Source organism: Onthophagus taurus, chromosome 7 (assembly GCF_036711975.1).
Source record: "Onthophagus taurus isolate NC chromosome 7, IU_Otau_3.0, whole genome shotgun sequence".
Lineage (NCBI taxonomy): Eukaryota > Metazoa > Arthropoda > Insecta > Coleoptera > Scarabaeidae > Onthophagus > Onthophagus taurus.
The window spans coordinates 13,445,334-13,468,156 of record NC_091972.1 but is presented as its reverse complement, the minus strand read 5'-3'; the positions used below and the strand labels follow the sequence as shown (position 1 = coordinate 13,468,156).

Here is a 22,823-nt window from a genome sequence, read left to right as displayed (position 1 = left end):
TGTGTATTAATTTTTATGTGTATATATTGTTTGTGTGTATTAATTTTTATGTGTATATATTTTGTGTATATATATACTTTTTTTTTTTTAATATAAATATTTTTTACAATTATATTTGTTATATTTAATAAAGTGAGTGAATATGTATTTTACTTATGTAAAATACGTTTTCACTACTACTTTCTCACCAAACCAATACATTTTTTAAATATTTGAAATTTTAATATTTCAAATAAAGCGCCAACGCTAGCAGCGCCTTCTGCGGTGTGAGGGAACACTACATACACGATTGTGTATACGGAGTTACCGTCCCCTGGTTGGTTCGCAACAACACATTCAATTAAAAATGCCGCATCTTAGAATCGAAACGAACGTTCCACAAATTAAAATTCCTAAAGATTTACCTGCGAAACTTTGTCAGGTGATCGCTAAGAGTCTTGGAAAACCTCTTGGGGTAAGATAATTATTGATTTACTTTCGTTTTTAAGGCAGGTTAAATTTTAGTATTGCGTTGTAACGTTGGTTGGAGATGTTAATATGTCTTGGGGTGGAACTGATGAACCAGCTGCTCAAGCCACATTAATGAGCATTGGAGGACTTGGGGTTGAACAAAATAAGAAACATTCCAAAGCTATTTTTGATGCTGTTATTCCAGAATTGGGAATCACAGAAGATAGGATGTATATTCTATTTAATAATGTACCCTCATCTGATCTTGGTTACCAAAGCACCACTTTTAAGGATATTTTAGGATAATTTATTATATATTTTTCAATTTGCAATGAATTAAATTGAAATAAACCAATTTATATAATATTCAATGTTTATTTAATTTTGTTACAATACGGCAAATTACAAAAATAAATTAGATCAATATAGATTTTACAATTTCAAAAAAAAAACAAGAAAGGAATAATAACTAAAACAAAAAAAATAATGAAGCAATAATATTACATTATAATAATCACAAATCGAACAGTAAACAAGCGTAACTTAGGAATATCCAAATAGGAAAAAGGTTGTTGATACTTAAACCTTAACAATTATTAAAATACAAATACTTTACACTTCTTTTTTGTCTGTAAATCCTTTTTGTATGTTGCCGTTATTTTTTTTATAGTACATACATATACACGTAACTAGTTCTTCAGTTTGTTCCTTAATTTATTTATTTTTTTTTTTTTATATATATAAAATCACTTTACTCGTTCGCTTTTCAAATAGAACCATCCGGAATGTGAGTATATACACTCTAAAACTGAAATAAATTCGAATTTCCCTCCGCAACTGTGTCAAAGACCGCCTGTTCTTAATAATGGATCATCTTTATCAACTGGAGGTGGAGCGGTATTCATTTTCGTAGCAGTTGGAGCTTGTGTTAAGTATCCAGCAGTTGTTGGTGTACCAGCTGCGGATTTTTAATGAACATCAGATTAATTTTTATTTAAAAAATAGAAATTTATTAAAATTTTTTGCAAATGTTGGTTAAGAATGAGAAAAAATGTTATGTAGTAATTTAGTCTTAGTAACTGTTGGCATTTTTATATTTTTTATTGCAATAATAATAGCAAGAGATTCTCAAGGTGAAAGTTACAAGATTTGAACACAAAACTACAGTGGTAAAACTGTGAAGGCAAAAACCAGTAGACCTGATTACAAGTAAGTTGATAACCTCATTAATCTAGTCAAACTTAGGGTAATGTCCACAGAAGTCCAGAAGACTAACTTTTCGATGTTGTAGCGATATTGTTACTAAAGTTAATCTCCAAAAATCCAAATGATTACTTCGTGCGTTTTCAAGTAATGGTGTCCGACGTAGACCGTGCCGTGATTTTGAGGCTGAGCCAGGCCGGGGTGACTCAAAAGGAGATCGGAAAAATCACTGGAGTTTCCCGTAGAGGCATCAAATGCACATCCCGTCATTATTGGGGACCAGTAGCATCCGAGATTGTCCCAGAAGTGGAATTCGAAAGACTGCCGTGATTCTCACGATGGTTAACTCTCAGAAAAATGGAAATGCAGCTAAGATCAGCCGTGAATCTGTGCACAGGGATCATGAAGCATCAAGATGCAAAAGACTGACACTTTGACAGAACAGATGAAGGCCACACGTCTTCAAAGATGTCTCGAACTTCTAAAACACTTCTCACTGGCGGAGTTCAAAGACAAGCTTAGCACTGACGAGAAGTTATTCACGATTGAGCAAATATTCAACCTTAAAATGACAGAATTCGCAAACCAGGATTATACAGCGGAAACGAGACCAGATATATCAAAAACGAGAAGACTTCTTGCTTCACCTGAGATGAAAATTGTTATGAAGATTTCAGGAAAAACGTTATGGGACAGAGAGCGAAGGGAAGACATAAGAAATATTAACGAATGGATACTAAACAGAAGACAAGAATGGAACCAACAGAATGGTAGCTAACAGACTTGTGTGAGTACCAACAAAAAATCACTTGTCGGCAGAAGAAGATGGAATGACAGCATATAGATGAGAGAAAAATCGATGAAGGAATAGGCTTTAGCCTATTTTAGAAAATGAATAAGAAGAACGATGGATTTGGATCAATTGTGCAAATAATGGAAACTATGGGCATTAAAATAAGCACAAACACATACAGGGTCGGGCAGACTACAGACCCTAGATTCTAAAAATCACTGTAGAGCGCCCAGACCGAATAGAGAGGTCGTTAGGTAGGGGTAACAATACCACAGAATAATCAGAAATGACACTGGAGGTATCCCGCCAAAACACTGTCTGTGCGGCGACGCCATGTTTTAGAACTTGTTCTTTTTGTTATTGATGTACCTTTGATAACTAAACGATTTGGCAAAGTCTCTCGACTTCTTAAAGATAGCGGAGTTTAAATCGAAGTCAAAAAATGCGGTTCCTCCAACATCAGTGTCCTTTCTGGTTATTCTGTGACAATATCGTTCTCAGTAGTCAACATGCTGTGGGTAGGTGACCAACGGGGCTTTGTTCTGGAGACGTTCTTTAAAAATGGGGAAAGCGTTGGAGCGCCGCAGAGGGCTTTTCAGTTCCGGTTCGCGTTAAATTGTAAAGACAGTGTTCCTGATAATAAATACATTCAGAAATGAATTAGTGGTTTAAGGATGAGAGAATCAGCAGCTCCTAAAAAACCAGTTGGTCGACGTAAAAGTGTGCGAACACCCTAAAACATTGCGGCAGTAAGAGCATCAATTGAACAATCTCCAACCCGATCTGCGCCTCGAATATCGTCCAGAACTGTAAGGCAAATCTTACACTCAAACCTTCACCTGCACCCCTACAAAATGATGTGTGCCCAAGAATTGAGCCCGTAAAGACGCTTGTAATGGGATCCTAACTGCTGTTACTTCTGTTAAATGGTGGATGATATGTATTCTTTTAAATAATAAAATTAATTAATTACACGATTTTTTTTATAGTAGAATAATGAAAACTACACATATATTATGCTGTTATTTACTGTTGTACCATTTTTGCCAAAGATGTTGATGAAATGATACTAAAGAATAACTAATCTGATTTGGTTCAAGAGTTCTATAGTTGTGAACTGTTCTGCACCTTTCCGCCCATACGTATAATATGCAATATGTATGCGTCAGAAAGGTTCAGAACTTTTGAACCAAAACAGGCATTATATGTTCATACCTGTTAAGTAACCAATGGCTGGTCCACTAGAAATAAAGAGATCGTGCTTTTGATCTTTATAATCCGCCCAAATGGAACTTTTTTCTAAAATAGCGGAAACTTTTTCGCCATAAGTTAAACTTTTTGTCATAGCTTTTAAAGCTTTGACAATTTGGGCTTTGGTCATTGCAGGATTTTCCAATTCTAACTTCCCATCTAATAAATCCAGTAAATACTGTACGAAATCGACATCTAGAGCTTGTTTAACCAATGGTTCCTGATTTGATGAAAATAATCTATTTAATGCTTCGCAAGCGAGTGCTATCATATCTTTTCTGACTTGCATCGCTTGTTTTAAAGGGTGCATGCATTCCGTTTGAGCTATTGCAGTTACACAGATCTAAAACAAAAGTAATAAGAAAATGAGATAATTTAGATTGATATTAACTATTTACATTGCTAATAGAGAGCGCGTGTAATATTTGAATCGCAGATTTGGGTACACAAGTTTGCCTAACATTTGTGCCCATTTGTCGACAAAGTCTTGGGATGTGTCCCATTGATGGAATTAAATCCAAAAGGGCGGGTTGTGCGTGAAGTAAGGCACAGAGGGCTGTTGTACCCATTTCCAATTGGTCGGCCTTAAATTATTCAAAAAAAAGTAAACAATTAACTCATATTCTAGTTTTTTTTAATCTTACATTCGGTTTATCTTTAGTCATTATATTGAGACAGGTTTCTAAGAGTTCAGAAAGGAATTCTTTTGGTTTTCTTAAAGTCCACGCTGGATTGGATATAAAAATCCTCAAATACACACCACCAACAACAAATTCATTTGGTGTGGCCCAATTAGTAAGACCATTACTATCTGGCATTTTCCATAATGTTGCTGGATTACCAGCTTGTAATGTTTGATGTCTAAAATAAATATGTTAAAAAAAATAAAATCAGAACATTAAATCTTACTCTCTTCTCAATTTTGCAACAGCTCCACAAACTCTGTCTTTAGCTTCTTGGTCCCAAATAAGCTCAGGGTGTTCATGAGCGGACTCAAACATTTGTACAGACGTTTGAGGGCTATCTCTCATCGCGTCCGCAAATATAGGAGGCAAAAATGCGCTAACAGCAATACGAACTTTCGGTCCAACCAATTTATCAGCACTCATTTTGGCTAATAACTCCGCGCAGATTTCCCGAACTTGCGGATTGGTTGAGTTACAAAACAAATCCAACAAATAAATAACCGCGCCTTTACCCAAAGATTCTTTAACGATTCTCGTCGTGGACATTAACGCGTAAAGAACATCCAAAGTTTGTTGTTGACAATCTTGAAGACTATACAAAAGCAATAATAAACAACCCAACACTTCACTTGCTGCGATATCATTGACGCATTCGTTGTTTCTGGTAACTATTGAGATAATGTTGAGAGCAGCTCTTTGAATGGGAGTGTGAGTAACGTTAAGTAAATGGAAAAGAAGTTTAAAAAACCCTATACATTGTAATTCAACCCCCTGGTTATTTTTGATAATGTTGGCTAAGGCTTCTAAAGCCATTGGAGTATTTTTTAATCTATCTTCAATCGTTACGGAAAGTGCTATATTTACTAAATCTTTTAAGTGATGGTATTGTTCGGTTAAGTAGCTTAGAAGTTCGATTACTAAAGATTTGGGATTCTAAAAATAAATGGGTTTTTATAAAATTTTTTGAATAATAAATAAAAATAAGGAACATACTGTAATTGGATAAGTAGGTTGTTGATTATAAATCCTAATAAATATTCCACCAATTTTCAATTCGTCTTTATGAGCAGAATAAATAAAATTGGTGTCGATTGTTAAATCGGTTGCTTCCCTATCAGATCGTTGCGTTTCTAAGAAATCATTTAATTCCGCTCTTGTTCCATTATCCCAAACTAAATACGGCGTTTCACAATTACTATTTAAAATCTTCAAAATTTCAGCTGGATTTTCTTCACTTAATTTATCAGCTAAATATGGTGTAAGCAATCTGTTAAGAATTTCTTTTGTAATAGGATTCTCAGGAGAAGCCAAATCCCCTTTTAAGTAACCCCCTAATCTTCCACAAGCTCTGACTGCTTCTTTGGCTAAACGATTACTCACTTCCTGTTTATTGGCGTCTTCTGATTTTTCAACTCCACCCTCATCCAAAGTAAAATCATATTGAAACATAAAAAGTAATAAATGCCATAACGCCCCCGTTTTTAAAAGTTGCATTTGTAAAATTGAATCAGCTGCTAAAGCTGTTACGCATTCGGTTGCTGTGTAACACAATTTGGTTAGTTTTTGGAAATATAATATCCTACAGATGTCGCCGATAAGTTCCTGTAAGCCGATCATCCTTTCGCGACACGCCGGAAATTGTGCTGCGACACTGAAACATCTTGTTATGTGCTGACAAACTTGCACGGACGTTTCTGATGATTTTGATGAATTGCTAAGGACGTTTACACATCTTGTATAAGCTTCAAGAAGTACCTAAATTTATAACAAAAAAATTATTATTAGTTTAATGAATTAGTTTTAAATTTACTTCAAGTCCATTTTCTCTCCTTAATTCCTCTGCATTTAATGCAGAACAATGAACAGTATGATAAGCAAGTTCGCTTGCTGCTGATAATAATGGAGCACTTTTAGAAAATAATTGGTCGTCGGCAGTTTCAATTTTGATTGTTTTGATTAATTGAGGATAACCGGCGTATTTGTATGGTTGGAGCTCTTGAGAATATCTATTGAACAATATACTTTGCGTTCGTAAAACTAAAACGATATTGTGCGGATTTGGACCGTCCGTATTCCAACTGCTTCGGCTGCAGAGGAATTCATAAGCTTGATTAACTTTTTCAAAAATTTCCTAAACACAATAATTTAGTCAATTACAAATATTGAATTAAATTAATAATTATTTACTCTTCCATCTGGATTTTTGTCTGGATGATATTTTTGGGCTAATTTGTAATAAGCTTTTCTTATAGTTGCTTCTTCATGCTTAGTGCCATCTAAGCCCAAACTTTTATAAGCATCTTCAACGGTCATAATTGGTGGTTTCTTTTCAACTTCGGATCGCCACGCTTCCAAAGTATCTTTTAATAATTTAATCTAAAATAAATTTAATTTAAAACAAATTTTAGTATAAATATTTGTTATTACCGGATCTGGAATAGGCCAATCAGGAAATTTCGTCGTATCACACAAATGACGTAAATAAAAAATGTTACAAAACAATTCCCTTTCTAATTGAGGATATCTTACAGCGGGAATTGCAATGTAATGATATCTAGCCATTGTATGACTGCGTAATCTCGGCGAAAAATCCGCTATATGAGCAGCGATTTTTTCAATTAACATTCTTCGCATTTCCGCGTTCCAAATCGCTTCCGGTGTATCAAATTCGCCCAAAAATATTTGAGCAAATTTCTCAGCTCCGTGATTTTCTAAATAATTAACCATGGCCTCAGGTAGTAATTGTCCCAAGATACTTCTTTGCATTATATCGGATATTTGCATCTAAACAAATTTGAAAATAATACAAAATTGATTCAAAACTATGGTGGACTTACATCATCAGCTTTAAAAGCTTGCTTCATATGGGTAAGTTGTAAAAATCTTGCAATGGGTAACACGTTACTTCCCGTGTACATCAAAATAAAGTAGAAAACACCCGTTAAGTAAACTTTAGATATTTCTGGATTATCTCTCATGATTTCCGTTAGTAAAGTAGCTACTTTTTCTACTAAAATCGGATCAAAAGTTAGTAATAATTGGACTATATGTGAGAGACTTGTTGTATCGGATAGAAATCTTTTTACTTTTGGAAGAGGTCGAACTACAGCATCATCTTGATCACTACAAAAAGAAAAAGTCAATACAAAATACAACAAAATCTGTAATTTCAACATAAAAAATTAATATATTTTATATCCAGAACTTACCGACTTGGAAAATATTCGCACATTTTAATTAAAATGTTTAAAATTTGTGTAGCTAATTCACTTTCATTATAAACCGGATTTCCTCTCGCCATAAGCGTCCATTTTAATTGCGGTAACTGAGCCAAACTCCTCCAGCCATCCAACCCCATCGCCCAACACCTCGTTCGATGATTAATCACCCCCTTTTGAAACAACTCTTTCATCTCTTTAAACGTAACGGGTCCTTTTCTACCGGACTCTTCAGTGTTAATGTAATACCATTCCTTTTCTTTTTCCACAATCATATCTGGACTTGCTTCAATAACGTTAGTTTGGGTCGGTATCACAGCTCTTGAAGTATGTAGATGGGCCAATGTTAGCAAATCTACTAAGATTCTTATTCCACCAGAATCTAAAACGTCACCAATGTTCCTTCTGTGTAAAATTAATTTTGTTAGGAACATAATGATTCGATCTCTCTCCATCTTATCGACACACTGAAGAAAGAATTTAAGAGTAAAAAATGTGTTGGAATAATTTTATTGGTAGATAACCTTTTCTAAAATCCCTACTATATATTTGGTATCACTAAACGGACCGATATCTTCGTAATATCGGCCGTAAACAATTGACATGGCTTGTAAACACATACATTTCATTTCGACTTTATTGGTTAAAAGAAATCTGTGATAAAGATCATTGAAAAATTCGTAACTAAAACAATTCATGTTATAGAGGCTATTTTTAAAATTACTTTATTCCTTACGATCGTCGTATTGGAGAATCATCATTATCATCCATTTCCAGTAACAATCTTAAATAATAATCCCCGATTTTAACTTCGTCCGCCAAACATTGATAATTGACTTCGAACTCTTGATGATTCCACGCTACAAGAGCCGAACCAGCGAGTTCACGATCAGATGTAAACGCTCGGATCTCATTTTCTAAGGCACTTCGAAGTTCTTCCCGAGTCTAATAAAATTATAAATTAAAAAAATCACATAAGTTTACAAATACTAAACTAATAATAAACGGAATGTATAAAGAAAAAAAAAGACACACCTTGTGATTCCATATTAAATTAGGTAAATCATGATCTTGATTAAACTTGTAATAAAATAATATCCAGTTAGCTTCTGCTTTTACCCTTTCTCGCCTCCTCCTCAAAACAATCGGTTTCTCTTTAATCTTTTCTTTCCTTTCTATGGTAATTCCCCAATGTTGCATGGCAAGATTTGTATAATGTTCAACTCGCTTCTCAACCATTCTTAATTGACGCTCAACAGCAGCCCAATTTGGGCCCTTTTTCAATTTATTTGAGTGATCTTGAGCCATTTTCAAATTATCTCGATGGTTAAGTAGTTCTTGTTCGAGCGCTGCTTTTGGAACCTCGTCTTTGGAGTCCAAAAAACTGATCAAACCTCTAGGCTAAAAAGATTTATGTTTAAAAATTTTTTAAATTAATAATTATTTACCATGATTCTTTTTAATAAACCCATAGCAATTGGATTTCCTGTAACCCAAAGACCCACTAAATGTCGCGATAATTGTCTGTGTGTAAGTAACCGTCCATCAGATCCTTGGGTGTATAAAGCCGCTAAAAGATGCCGTGGTAGCGCACCTTCAGCTAAAGCTAAGCTTTGCATTCGTGCTGCTACTTCCGCTTCACCTTCTTCAATAAGTGCACGCATTACAAGACCGGCTCCTTTAACTACAGCTAATGATGGATGCTACAAATATGAAAAAGTTAAATTACGAATAAGTAATATTAAATGAAATTACTTGAAACAGTCTAAATAAAAATCGTCCTCTATCAGCAACCATTTCTAATAAGACATCAAAATGTTTTCCATCGGTTGTTTCGCTATAAGGTACACAAAGAGAAAAAGTTAAGAAATCCAACATTGCTGCAACAACCATCGCTCCTGTTCCATGTGACTACAAAAACATTTAGGCAAAAAAATAACATAATCACTAAACAAATAAATATCTTACAACGTGTGTAGTCCACATATTCAATAAACTTTCTAAGAAAGCTTTTTTCTGTAAAAGTGAGGATTTGTTCAATTGCTCTTGTCTCAATTCGTAATCATCATGCATAGGGTGCATTAAAGCGCAAATCATGTCTATCGCGGCATGAGTAACCCCATAATCATTTCGTTTAAGCGCTGTTACGACTTTCATTCCTATCGCTTCCCGAAATCCTGGTAACGAAGTAAAAGAAGCATAACCAACTTTATTAGCGACCAATCGCCTTAAAGCTTGAAATTGTGATTCTAATTCAATTGGGGTTACCGATTTTTGATCTCCTTCTTTTTGGACGAGGGATTGTAAAGCAGCGGTTATTAGTTTATCTTTGTTTTCGGAGAAAATACCCTTAAAAAATTTTTATTACAAAAAATTACAAAATCATTTTTCGTTTCTTACATCTTGAGTAACACTATACAAAAGTCCACTATACGGAACATTGGCGTTGAATCTTCTAACGCATTCATAAAAACTTTTCCTAGGAGGTGGATTTTGAAGAAATTTTATATGCATACTCTCCACTTCTTCTTCAACAGGCATATAAAGCGGACCTACCCGAAGACCTTTATCGGTGTGCGCCATAATAACATGAACGTTTCGATTCCCAGATGCTCGAACGCCATCCAAAAGCGATGCAAGTAAGGCGTCCCTTCAAAATGCCTCAAATTTAAATAAATATTTATAAATTGTAAAGAAACCGGTACCTTTCTGTAGCTGTATATGACCGAATTTGCCCACTTATGTATTCGATACTGAATAATTGTGGATTTTCGTTGTCTCTAACTAACGCAAAAATGTCACTTAGTGGTTTTAAAGTGCATATACTGTAAGTTTGAGGATCTCTTTCTAAGAGACAAGTTTCCGATAGGCAAAGTGTTCTTTTAACGGGATCAGGGTGGCGCGTTTTATGGATTTTATAGACTGCAAATTCTGATACTGATGTTAAATGTTCATCATCGCTACAAATAAGTGTAAAGGGTTAAATGTGATTAAAATTAATTTAAAAAATTATATACATAAATGTTATTTAATAAAATAAATAGGTTTATGTAATAGTTTATCAGACAAACACAAGTTGCGTTTATTTTATAAAATACAGATAAATATTTCAATGTAATTGAACATCTGTATAAACAAAAGCTAAAATCGGAGTTGCATATTTTTTGAATTTAGTATCTTTGTATAAATGATGATAACGTTATGAACGATTTTATTAGAAATATTGATGTTTAACATTAATATAATGACAAATAAATTATTTCAATTACAATTTCTTTCGCGAAACTTTGTGATGATAGTCGTTTTCATATAATACTGATATCTTTTCCCATATAATGTTACCGAAAAACAAGCATAAGACGTTAAAGAATTTAAACCACCGACGATTATAATTCGTGTTTTGTAAGCCGTCTCCTAATCATGCCGAAACCATACATAGTTTAGATAGAGAATAAGAGTTAACCAGTAGTAAAACTCGGCAGCATCGCTTTTGATGTTGCTTTAAGCGCTTCACCGACGGCTTCTTGACCTCAACTTCGGAGCGAATCGATATTTTATATTTATAGGTCAATGCAAAAAAAATTGACTTTTATGAATATATTTTACAAACAATATTCCTAGTTATATATTATAAATCGAACTTTCGAAGAATAACCCAAGAGAACGATTTCCTGACCGAAACCACAGACAACCGATTAATTATAATTTCCGTAGAATTCTTTGTTAATCCCTAAATGTCCATATTTTGATGTCAACAGGCAATAGAACATCCATATAAATTGAAATATTTTGGCCACTTCGGTATCAGTTTTGATACTCTTTTCAGAAGACATCCATTAATGCAGGAACCAAATCAAACTTGCTTATGTTATAGTCATTAAGTATCACGTATTCTGATTGATCCTTAAAAACCTTCCTATTTGTCAACCCCTGGAATATTAGCCAAAATCCTCCTTTGTCATTTTGTTTAGATTACATGTTCACTAAAACACAAGTATTTTCTGATTTTACAAATGTTGCATCTCTCAGACGGCAATCCAAGTCCAAGATTAGAGAGATAATAGATCAGCTGTGTGAAGCGTTTCGGATATACGTCAAGCTGCATAAAAATTGTGTATAGTTGAAAGCCAAAGGACTTGGTTGTTCTTCAAGCAGTACATTTTTTGAATAGGCACACATTTGCTGTGACTCAATTAGGACCACGAAGGAAATTGAACACTATCAAAACTTACATATATCTACTGATGTGGTACTAACGGTTCTGGATCTTACTTGTATAAAGGACAACAGTATAAACGGAAAAAAAATGTACAGAAAACCAGAACTGATGCCCGAAGGCGGATGGGGATCGCCATTGGGATGAAAAGCCCCCTTCCGGTTTCTCTAAGATACATTTGCACCTGAGGTGGTTGCAGAAGGATTCCGCGGCTGATGATAAACTCTCCTGCTGAAACCTGGCGATGAAAGAGGTTACTCCGTAAAATGCCCTGAAAGGTGATCCCAACGCAGAGGGGGAAGAGTTTATGCGGCCAGACATGGAAGCAGCGATGAGGTATAGGTAATTCCTCCAACCCATTACTGCCCAATCTAACATTAAGCACTTAGACCCGATTTCTTTTTGTCATATCCTTATAAGCTGATTTAAAAAAAAATTAATGTTATTGAAAAAAGAAATTCAAAGGTTGCCTGATGCTTAATCATAAGTTCATGAAGCAGTATCATTGCACTACAAACAGTTATTTATATTTTTATAACATACAACGAATACAAAGAATAAGTAGGTAAGTATAATAAAAACATATATTCTGCTAGGCGCCAGATCTTCGGCATTTCCCGTCTAATTTTCTTGCCGCGACTATTGCACATCCTACTGCAAACTAAACACTGTCTAGTAGGATTTTATTTCTTTTTAGTTGCTGGAAAGACATTCAGGAAAATGTCGCCCGGTAAGTCTCTGAGGAAGAAGAGCGTTGGAGGGTCGACCCACCTTGGTTAGGGATGCAGAATTGTCATGTTGATATTTTTCACAGTTTCCCAAATTATATCTATCCTATATTGTGGATAGTGGCGTTTTCTGCCCCTCTCCTTTTCGGTAATTAGATTCATCAGAATTCAAGAAAATCTTGAATATTGGAAATCCTTGATATTGGATGTTGGGAAGTGTTATCAACACCTCCATTGTATCATTGTAATCTATTAGTACCACTAGCTTATTTACCACTTCATTTCTTCATTTTTGCACCTTCTTCATTTTCATACTATAAACTGTCAATAGCAAATTGACGTCCTTCTTATCCTTCCATTTTATGATGCTGACTTTACCTCTTTGAAAGCTAAGGACTTCTCCTTTCTTCAATTTTTTGTCTTGGAGATCTTTGGGTACTTCTTTTAGGAAAAATTTTAGGGTGCCATAAACGCCCGTTTTTCTTTATATCAGAATATCGGTTAATTGTGGGGATTTGTAGAAATCGTCCATTATAAGGTAATAACGTTTGTTCAAAATAGGCTTTGCTAATGTAAGCATAACTTGTGACGACACTGGTAGTATTTTATGTTCTTAATATTTGGTAGGTTCTCCCTTGCTAGCAAGAATATTGCTGTTAATCTTCGAGGTAAAATATTCTGCCGTTCTTGCAACATGGCAGCTTTAAATTGATTTTACTTTTCATTTAAATGGGTTGAGATTGGATGACTGTGGTGGTGAGTATAAATATTTGAACACAGATTGGGAAAGCAATATGATGCTGTATTATCCAAGCTATTATAATATATGATATTGTAAGTGGCAGTTACGCCACTTGAAGGTCAAATTGCGAACTTGAAAATAATTTCCAGCTGATAAGGATCTTTTTTCCAAACCTCTAGACCTTGCCATTGTCGAGATAAAGCCGTTCCATACCGTTATAGGACACTTGGTATACTTTAAATTAGTTTAGAAGCTATCATCATTTTCTGGGATGTTTGTAAATTTTATTATATTACTGTAGGCATATTCAAGCGCGGAGGCATCCCTTTGTTTTGAGGCCAGAAACAACCGCACGAAAAGGGTTAAAAATCACGTAAAGCCAGACTAAACACAACTAGTTTATTATATCGCGCATGATAATGTTTAAAAAATTACATTTGTGTTTGTGATCCATTTCTAAAATTTTTATAGCAACTTTTTATAAAACAATAATAATTTTTCAATCGTAAATATTAACTCAAAATTAAAAAGAAGAAATTGAAAACTATTAACATAGAATTGCTTTAGTTCAGTATTGAAATTTCCACTTTAAAACATGCAACAAAAAAAAGTCGTTGAAAAACGTTCTGCACGATGATTACTATGAATTACAAAAATAAAATTAAATAAACTTATTTACATAAAATTGAATCAGCTATAATTTAAACCATTATGAAATAATCAAAACCTTATTTGCAAATTTTACAACAGCAATTACAACAATTAATTTTATGATTACAACTTTGCAATAAAAATAAATTACAAAGTAAGAACAATAACCTTAACCTTGATATTTGAAATTCAAATTTGTTCTGATCTACCTCACTGTGTTTTAATGATCCCCAAGGATTTTATTAAAGTTGTTAAAATTAGAATATGATTTGTCTGTGACCTTCAATATAATCAGGCCTTTACTTTAATATTTACTATTAGAAATAATGGATACAAAATTAATTTATTTAACAAAGAAACAATTTATATTTGTAAATTTACCTGTATTTTCCAAATCTTTGTAGCTGAAAATCTTCTAAGGTGATTGCTTGGGCTCCTGTAACGACTTTAATGTTTATGCCTAAGTTAGCAGTGGCATTTTCTAACATTTTTTGTTTAATTTCGTCCAAATGAGGTGATTGAAACATATGTAGCCTACCAAAACCTCCACAAACTATAACAAATCCACCTGGATGATCGGACATTGTACAAATCCCTTCAAAATCTTTGAAGTAATAACTCGCTAAGACAAGACTTGTTGTTGGATCTAATTGATCCAAGGAATATGGAGTGACTTCCAAGATTACAGGTAATCTTATATCTGACCAATGTAGTTTATATGCATTGTATCTCTAAACAAAATTGTTAACATTAAAAATTTATTAAAAAAATTAAATTTACCAGAATTTCTTTTGGTTTTTCGGCAAATAAGTGCCTAAATTTTAAGGCTTCAGTTAGTAACTGAGCTCTGTGTTCAGTTGAAAACCTCATATTATCAATTTTTCTCTCTTTCCTCATTGTAATTTGAAACTCATTTGAAACACCTCCAGTGTTTTTCAAAGGATTTACAGAAATAAAATCCCCATAAACCCATTTATTTGTGACTTCTAAAGTATTTGGATTGTAAGTAGTAATCCCTAACGAACCAATTGAAAATATCCTTTTGTACCTATAAAAAATAAACCCATAAAAACCCAACACTTCTGCATTCATTTTATCCTTACTTTCCCTTCCACGAGTGTTTGGTGACAAAGAAGCATGCCACATCCTGATTGTCCTTGATGGGCATCATCTTCGTCAATGTTGATCTACTAAAAAAAAGATTCGGGAAGGAAGCAAGTGATAATCGTGTTATATATCAAGATAGGGCCGAGAAAAACATCGAACCGGGCTGATGTATCGCAACGTAAATAAACGCATCGGAAACGACGAGTTTATATTTATCTCTTTTACTTACTCGAATTTACCCGGTTCTATTTTAACATAACACTAAACAAACTTTTAAACAAAAACATTAAAACCATCTTGCGCTATCTAACTATAATGACGGGGGGTGTCAGCTGTGAAATGTCAAAAAGTATTAAATTTTGACGGGTAGAAATCTGTAACACGTTTGTTCGTCGCGCCATCTATTGATAAAAATATGTATTTATTTAAAAAAATTAATAAAAATAATTAAAAATGTTACTTTAGTATGTTTTTTTATACAAAATCAATTTGTTAATATACTTTTTATCAACACTATCAATTTTTGATGATGTAAACTTATTTGATTTAAAAAATTATTACATTAAACACTTGAAATTATCTTGATTTTTGAGTCATAATTTAATTAAATCTTTTAATTAATAAATTGGTTTAACTAATAAAGTGAACTTACGTTATAGCTTTATCGATGGTTTCCTCAAAATAATTAGGCATGATTAATTCACTTCATTTACATTCATTACTATTTTATGCAGACAAATTTGAAATAAATTCATGAATCTAAAGAGAATGGGAAAAAGTGATAAGAAAGCGATAAGAACGTTATTCATACCTGGTTAGATTATATATATAAACGATTGTTTAACAAAAAAAAACACATTTAATTTTTTTCTAAAAAGTTTATTTATTTTATCTTCTTTATTCATATATAACATTCAATAAAAAACCAAAAATTCCTTATTACGTACATATTACATGATATAATCAATAATAATTACAATATTATTAATGTAGGGATGGATCGAATAATATCTTATTGTATGACGTATTTCAGAAACGGAGAACTGAGAAGAATTGGGCGAACATGTTAACAGTGTCTATGTGGGAATGAAGAAGTGTAGGATAAAAAAATTGATGATAGAGGAAAGGAAGGAAAAACGCCCGGTCTCGAAAAATAAAAGTCTTATTTACAAGAGATTTCATCTTAAGAATTTTATTACCATGACAGTGATACTATATACAAGGGTGCAATGGAGTGAAAGAGACGCTGTATTCTTGTTGCCGTGCTGCATCGCCGCTGGGTGCTCTTCTGTAACAAAAATAAATGTCAGAAACAGAGTATCCGATTTATATGTATTTAAATCAAGTCTCTGAAATACAAATTAATTGTGTATGTTACTTTATATCTTATTACTGAAAACACAGGCAACCGAGTAATTTAAACTTGATGTATCAACGTGGATTAATGCAACTTTATCTTCGTACATTAAGGGATAGATCGTGTCGTGCTAAATAATTTGGGATTTAATATAAGTTTGCCATTTCGACCAAAGATTTGGAATATTACTAAATATTAGTAAATCTCTTGGTCTGTAAGATCTTCTTTGATGCTATAATGAAAAAAGGCTCCTAAAACAACAATGAGGTACATATCTACGCATTACATAAATGCCTGTGCACCTAAAAAATCAGATTTTAGATCAGAAAATATTGGCAAACTACTGATAGTACGGACATCCAAAACGAATCGTCAATGACCCACTTTTAAAATAATTGAAAACGTGAAAAAGTTTTTGGACGATGAGTTTAACATTTTTACAAAATGAAAAAGCAAAGAGGGATTTCAAATTGAAGCCACTTCTGATATATCATTCAAAACATTGATGAAAGGGAGTATAAAATGTAATTTATCCATCATGTGGTAATTTAATAAAAAAATATGGACTACGAAGGATATAATCAAAATTTTGTTTATAACGCACTTTAGCTTCCGGTAAAACGTTATTGTGAAATCCTGAAAACTCTGTAAAAACGCTGAAAGGCTGAAAAAATTGAGTAAAAGCTCTCTTTATGGGTCATGTTCCGAATCATCCAATGGGTTTATCCTATGTAGTAACCTGTTGTAGTGTTACTGAATAGATCTTTTGGTGATTTGAAAATGTTATACTTTTTCAATAAACCTTTATTAAAATGATTTAAAAACTTATTAATATGGATAAATAACTAAAAAAATATTGTCACAAATGAAATAACTAAAACGGCATTTATCTATAAATATTGTAATAATACTGTAATCAATAGTAAATAAAAAGCGTGGTTATTTCAAAACACTCTTATAAATAAAATTTAATTTCCATCTACTGCATTCATGAGATTTGGCTGAGAATTAAGTTAATTGAGGTTCATTAATAACTAAGTTGTTATTAATTATCATGTTTAACAAAATATGCATGTTATTCTTATAGAAAAATGGTTTTTGACTCGAAAAAGAAGAATAACTTATTTGCGTATCTATCTTCGTTCTTGAGATATTTAGCTTAACATTCTTAGTTTTTTCATTAAATCCCAACATTGATAGATTTAAAAGGGAATATCTCAAGAATGAAAGCTAACAGGATAAAATGGTACTCTTTATTATCGGTTTGAAATTTATTTTTCTATAAGAAAATGCTTTTCAAGTTTTTCAAAAAATTATCCCAACGAAACTGGATCAAAATTAATAAAAGACTACCTTGTGTAATTTAACATTTCTATTCGCTTTATGGTGTAGAGCTTATTAATTATGATGTTTAATAAAAAATATATAAGTTAGGCTTATAGAAAAATGGTTTTTGAATCGAAAAAGAAGAATAACTTATTTGCGTATCCATCTCGATATTTAGCTTGAAATTCTTAATTTTTACATAAAACCCCAACATTAATAGATATAAAAGGGAATATCTCAAGAATGAAGGCTAACAGGATAAAATAGTACTCTTTATTATTATATACATTTAATTCTCTACCAGAAAATGGTTTCAAGTTTTCCAAAAAATTATGCCAACGAAAAGGGATGCAAATTAATGAAAGACTATCCTGTAATTTGATGTTTCTATTCGCTTGTTGGCATGGAGTTTAATAATTATCATGTTTAATAAAAAATATATAAGTTAAGCTTATAGAAAAGTGGTTTTTGAATCGAAAAAGAAGAATAACTTATCTGCGTATCCATCTTCGTTCGTGAGATATTTAGCTCCAAATTCTTAGTTTTTAGTGAAAACACCAATATTAATAGATTTAAAAGGGAATATCTCAAGAATGAAAACTAACAGGATAAAATGGTACTCTTTATTATAGGTTTGAAATTTATTTTTCTACCAGAAAATGGTTTATATGATTTTCAAAAAAATTATCCCAATGAAAAAGGAGGCGAATTAATAAAAGACTACCTCGTGTAATTTAACGTTTCTATTCGCTGGTTGATATGGAGGTTATTAATTATCATGTTTAATAAAAAATATAGAAGTTTGGCTTATAGAAAAATAGTTTTTGAATCGAAAAAGAAGAATAAGTTATCTGCGTATCCATCTTCATTCGTGAGATATTTAGCTCCAAATTCTTAGTTTTTACTGAACACACCAATATTAATAGATTTAAAAGGGAATATCTCAAGAATGAAAGCTAACCATCGGTTAGCTTCTCCATGATCGGTTTTAAATTTATTTTTTTACCAGAAAATGGTTATTAAGATGTCCAAAAACGTTATTCCAGTGAAAGAGGAGGTAAACAAAGAAAAGTTTACCTCATAAACCTGTCATTTCTATTCTCTTGTTGGAAAAACATTTTCAAGTCAAAAATTATTAATTAATAAATTCGAGATTCGAAAAATTCAACACGAAATGGGTATATAATATATATGTATATTAAACAACCTGGCTCACTAAAATTTCCGTTTAAATTCAATTCTCCCATATCAATTAATATACTGCTTGGGGGTAATATACACCAATTACAGTTAATAACAATAGCTAATACAAGTGTAATATCGAATAACAATGCACTTATGACTAGGCTCAATAATTTCTATTGAAAACATAGGATTCAGATTGATTACAAATATGTGCACCAAGTTATTGTTGCTTTCAATTAAATTTCTTGGGCAATCAATAATTGTTCTACAATGTTAAAGAGAGATGAATTCACTACTCTATTATAAACTAGAACTATTATAAACTATTAGAATTTAGTATTAGTATTTACTGGTTTATGATTTTTTAATTTTAATGTAGTATTTCTTTATTTCTCTTATATTTGTTATCCTTACCGTTAATTACATGAACGTCGACACTGGTTGGTGCAGCAATGGTAGGTACGCAAGAATAGTTTCCGGAGTCAGCAATGGTAGCACTGGAAATGTGCAATTGAGATGTCAGACCATCCGTCCAGTGGTTCTAAAACAACGAGAGACGTTTCGGCTTTATTTATGTTATTACATAGTCGACGGTGTCGTATGCAAATATTGCCCAGTGGCAAACGGGACTAAAGCACAAATACACCACTTCATCTCACCCCCTGATGAGAGTTGTGTAATTCCAAACTGAGTTTGTGCATCCTTATTTTTATTGCTTTGCTGCATTGACCTGTTTTATTTTATATAATTCCTTCATTCACTGAAAACTGTTTTATGTAACGTAGTATTGTTACAGAAAAATTTTAGTTTTTAATAAAAGTTATAACCGATGAATTTTTACTTTTCCGAGCAAATAAACGAGTTTTTAATTGCTTTCCTTTTTTGAGATAACAAATATTTACCGATAAATACAATATTTTGCACAACAAACGAATGATAGCTAGTCTGTATTTACCTGGATTGTAATCCTATCGTTTCCTGCTAATTCGTTCGGATGAGGTGATACGTCCAATATATCAGCGCCTCTGTACCAGAATACCGTTCCTAAATCATGCGGTCCTTGTTTAATGATGCAAGTTAGTGTTATGGAGCTACCAGATTTTACATGAATATCACTAGGTCCCAAAATCCTGGCTTTTGCTTCTGAAATTAATTAGAAATTGTAATTGTTTTCGATTTAAACGTAAAATTAAACGCGTAAATTTGTTTACTAAACCAATTTACATTTAGCCATAGGGGGAGTTTACAATCATTTAAAGTGTGTAAAATGAATATCAACGCAGAAGTACGGTTAGTGTTTATTATAATGGTAAAACGAGTTAAAACCTCATATTTGGTTCATCCGGGAATTACAAAACATCATAAACCGATTTGGGAATTAATAATACAAGCGGGACTTTTTATGGGAGAAACGAAAAAATTGGATTTTTTTTCGTGATGGCAATAAAACATTAATTGCGTAATACGTAATGGAATATATGAGTGAATGTTTATTTCAATTGAGTGTTTACGTTTTTGCAAATACTGTATTCTATTATTGAAATATTTTGGTATTCAAGTAGGATTCGTTAGTAAACAAAGTTATGCTCTCTAATATAAAATTCCACAAAGGCTGTAACTCAATGGTTACGGCCTTATAGACGTGCCTCAGTACGAAGGAATTCACCATAAATTAAGGTGGTAAGGTATAGGTATCGAGAGCAGGATAGCGTGGTCTATGATATGCTACGAATGTAGATTGGTTGCTAATCTGCACGTGTTACTTCCTACCCGAGATTTATTCGCGTACCATTCGACTGTGTGCACGCTGATGAGCGCATTATTCTCTGATTTAACGGTTTCAACGGAATCACGTGCATAAATTACAATTTCTCCGGTCGAATTTTCACTTGAACACGCCCCTAAAACGTCACGTTACTGTACTCCGAATTTGTGTGGGGTCACGTAGTATCGAGAAAATATTCCACTTCTTTACGTCGCTTTGCAGGGAAAATTCCAGCAAATGCGGTCATAAATCGATTTTATGGCAGGTCGACGAGAAGTTTCCAGGTGCTGCGCTGCATTAGACGGACGCAGGATGGATTGGAAGATGATTTAGTCAAGCAGAATTATTTATTGGCCATTTCTGGTACTAGTCGTCCGCAGCCTAGTTTCGCAAAGAATAAGGGAGTGAGTTTCAGTTTAAATCTCAGTTTGAACCTACAACTTTGAGTTATAACTTTATAGCCGCATTATTTTAATTTTTGTTTCTTCACTTGGCAGAAACATAACTCGGCTTTTAACAGTAATGGAAACGTTGCATGTCGTTGCCAAGGTAGACAAAAAATAATAGAGCGAAAACAAATTTAATAAAATCAAGCTTAAATAATTACCCTGTCTCGGGAACCGTTACAACGATGAAGTATTTTCAGTCATTTATCACATTGTATACTGTCGTGGCCACTTAAACCGAAAAGAACAAAGCGTCAGTTTGTAATGGGTTGCGACCAGATACCATCACGACATTTATTAGGTTTGAAAGGAATTTGACAAGGTTTAAAAATAGAATTATGTCGACACGTTACTGTTTGTGTAAATTATTTTTTACGATTAATTTATTTATAAAAGTGACATTTAATGAGTACAGATTATTTAAAAAGTACGTTGTAATAGAATTTGTCACGACAACTTTGCTTATCATTCTCCTTATATAGCACGCAGTTGAGTTAATAATAGACTGCCAAGGGGAAAAACTGCATTTCCGCAAAGTATTTTTTTTTAATATTATTAAGATAAAATCTTGTGGTTCTTACAGAAATGACTTAATTTACTCGAGCTCTTTAAAAAACTATACATGAAAATTAGGTTTTGAAATGATGTATTTATTATTGATCACTAGCTGGATACTATCTTACCATTGAACATGGTGGAATTTAAAATCTTAGAATCGATTAACGACAACGAAAATTTCTTCGAGGTGGACTTGTTCATGAACCGAAAGTACACGTTACACAAACAGCCTTATTTTTATTTTGCCAACCTTTATCTGGTCACGCAACATGAGAGGAAATTTTATTGTTGTAAATAAATTTATGCAAAAGAATTTCAAAGGATTTAGATGTGTTGGTATAAACACAGATGGAGAAAATGTATGGTGGGAATTAATAAAGAATTCAACATTTTATCCCAAGTGTTATATCTACTCATTGTTGCATGCACAGAGAGGCTTTGGAAACACGTACGGTTTTGATTTACAGAAAGTTCTGGATGAAAGCTTGAAGCTAATAACTACATTAAAACTCATCCTTTGAGTCCACGATCATATATACTGAATTAAGAAAACAGAAAATGCAATGCCAGCTACTTTATGCAACTTCTGCTTAATTTCTTTAACTAGAATAAAGTGTATTGTATGTTGTCTTTTGTAGTGTTAGTTTTTGCATTCTTTGTTGAATTTTTATTATTTATTTATTACGCGATTTGTTTTTTTTTTGTGCATAAGCAAAAAAATTTTCTATTATCTTATTTTGTTTCACAAAAACCTCATAATTCAATGTTGTATGTAGACTTTTGTTCGTCACTGTATTCTTTGTTTTAAACTACCTCAACTTATCGTTGCAAGCCACCAGTGCAAAAATAAATATATGGCAAAAGAGAGTTGATAATGGAGATAACACAGCATATAAAAAGTTTACAAGATCTGTTCAACACTAACAACAACATCCATACCTGAAGGTTTGTTGCATTCGAAATAAAAGCAATTGTTAGAATTAGGTTCAGACAGATTCTTGAATAACTTTAGCATCATTTTGGTTACAAATACAACATGTGTATCCGGTTTTAACAGAATAATTCCTGAAGTACATCTTGCCTTTTCCAAATTCATAGCAATCTTCATAGCTTAATTGGTTTGAAAATCAAATATGAACAA

The 22,823-nt window shown here is 32.8% G+C and overlaps 3 protein-coding genes across 4 annotated transcripts in view; 1 reads left to right on the top strand and 2 right to left on the bottom strand.

The window, feature by feature from the left end:
- Positions 1-307: 307 nt before the first annotated feature.
- On the top strand, positions 308-816 carry LOC111425279 (macrophage migration inhibitory factor homolog). The gene is made up of 2 exons (XM_023059214.2): positions 308-454; positions 505-816. The coding sequence occupies exons 1-2, from the start codon at positions 347-349 to the stop codon at positions 754-756; spliced, it is 360 nt and encodes a 119-aa protein (XP_022914982.2). The 5' UTR covers positions 308-346; the 3' UTR covers positions 757-816.
- On the bottom strand, positions 806-15,714 carry LOC111425253 (receptor mediated endocytosis 8). The gene is made up of 23 exons (XM_023059177.2): positions 15,698-15,714; positions 15,042-15,128; positions 14,719-14,986; positions 14,320-14,669; positions 10,307-10,561; positions 10,002-10,251; positions 9,570-9,950; positions 9,357-9,512; positions 9,050-9,304; positions 8,637-9,002; positions 8,338-8,546; positions 8,126-8,285; positions 7,593-8,068; positions 7,221-7,506; positions 6,811-7,167; positions 6,571-6,759; positions 6,194-6,514; positions 5,377-6,138; positions 4,607-5,316; positions 4,342-4,558; positions 4,096-4,281; positions 3,662-4,040; positions 806-1,408 (listed from the first exon to the last, which is right to left on the bottom strand). The coding sequence occupies exons 2-23, from the start codon at positions 15,107-15,109 to the stop codon at positions 1,293-1,295; spliced, it is 6,717 nt and encodes a 2,238-aa protein (XP_022914945.2). The 5' UTR covers positions 15,110-15,128; positions 15,698-15,714; the 3' UTR covers positions 806-1,292.
- Positions 15,715-16,221: 507 nt separating this feature from the next.
- LOC111425263 (zwei Ig domain protein zig-8-like) overlaps positions 16,222-22,823 on the bottom strand; it is a 175,884-nt gene continuing 169,282 nt past the window's right edge. The window contains exons 4-6 of one of the 2 annotated variants that reach the window (XM_071197688.1): positions 19,869-20,056; positions 19,328-19,454; positions 16,222-16,333 (exon numbers count right to left, since the gene is read on the bottom strand). In XM_071197688.1, the coding sequence (XP_071053789.1) occupies positions 16,224-16,333; positions 19,328-19,454; positions 19,869-20,056 (425 nt within the window). In that variant the 3' untranslated portion in view covers positions 16,222-16,223. The remainder of the gene's footprint in view (positions 16,334-19,327; positions 19,455-19,868; positions 20,057-22,823) is intronic. The other variant, XM_071197689.1, reaches the window with a different exon arrangement.

Bases quoted from the DNA above. Each gene is read 5' to 3' on its own strand.
- LOC111425279 (XM_023059214.2), top strand. From the start codon at position 347: ATGCCGCATCTTAGAATCGAAACGAACGTTCCACAAATTAAAATTCCT. The intron at 455-504 runs GTAAGATAATTA...GTTAAATTTTAG, and splicing joins GTCTTGGAAAACCTCTTGGG to TATTGCGTTGTAACGTTGGT.
- LOC111425253 (XM_023059177.2), bottom strand. From the start codon at position 15,109: ATGATGCCCATCAAGGACAATCAGGATGTGGCATGCTTCTTTGTCACC. The intron at 7,507-7,592 runs GTAAGTTCTGGA...TTCTTTTTGTAG, and splicing joins TGCGAATATTTTCCAAGTCG to TGATCAAGATGATGCTGTAG. The intron at 6,760-6,810 runs GTAATAACAAAT...AATTTATTTTAG, and splicing joins ATTGGCCTATTCCAGATCCG to ATTAAATTATTAAAAGATAC.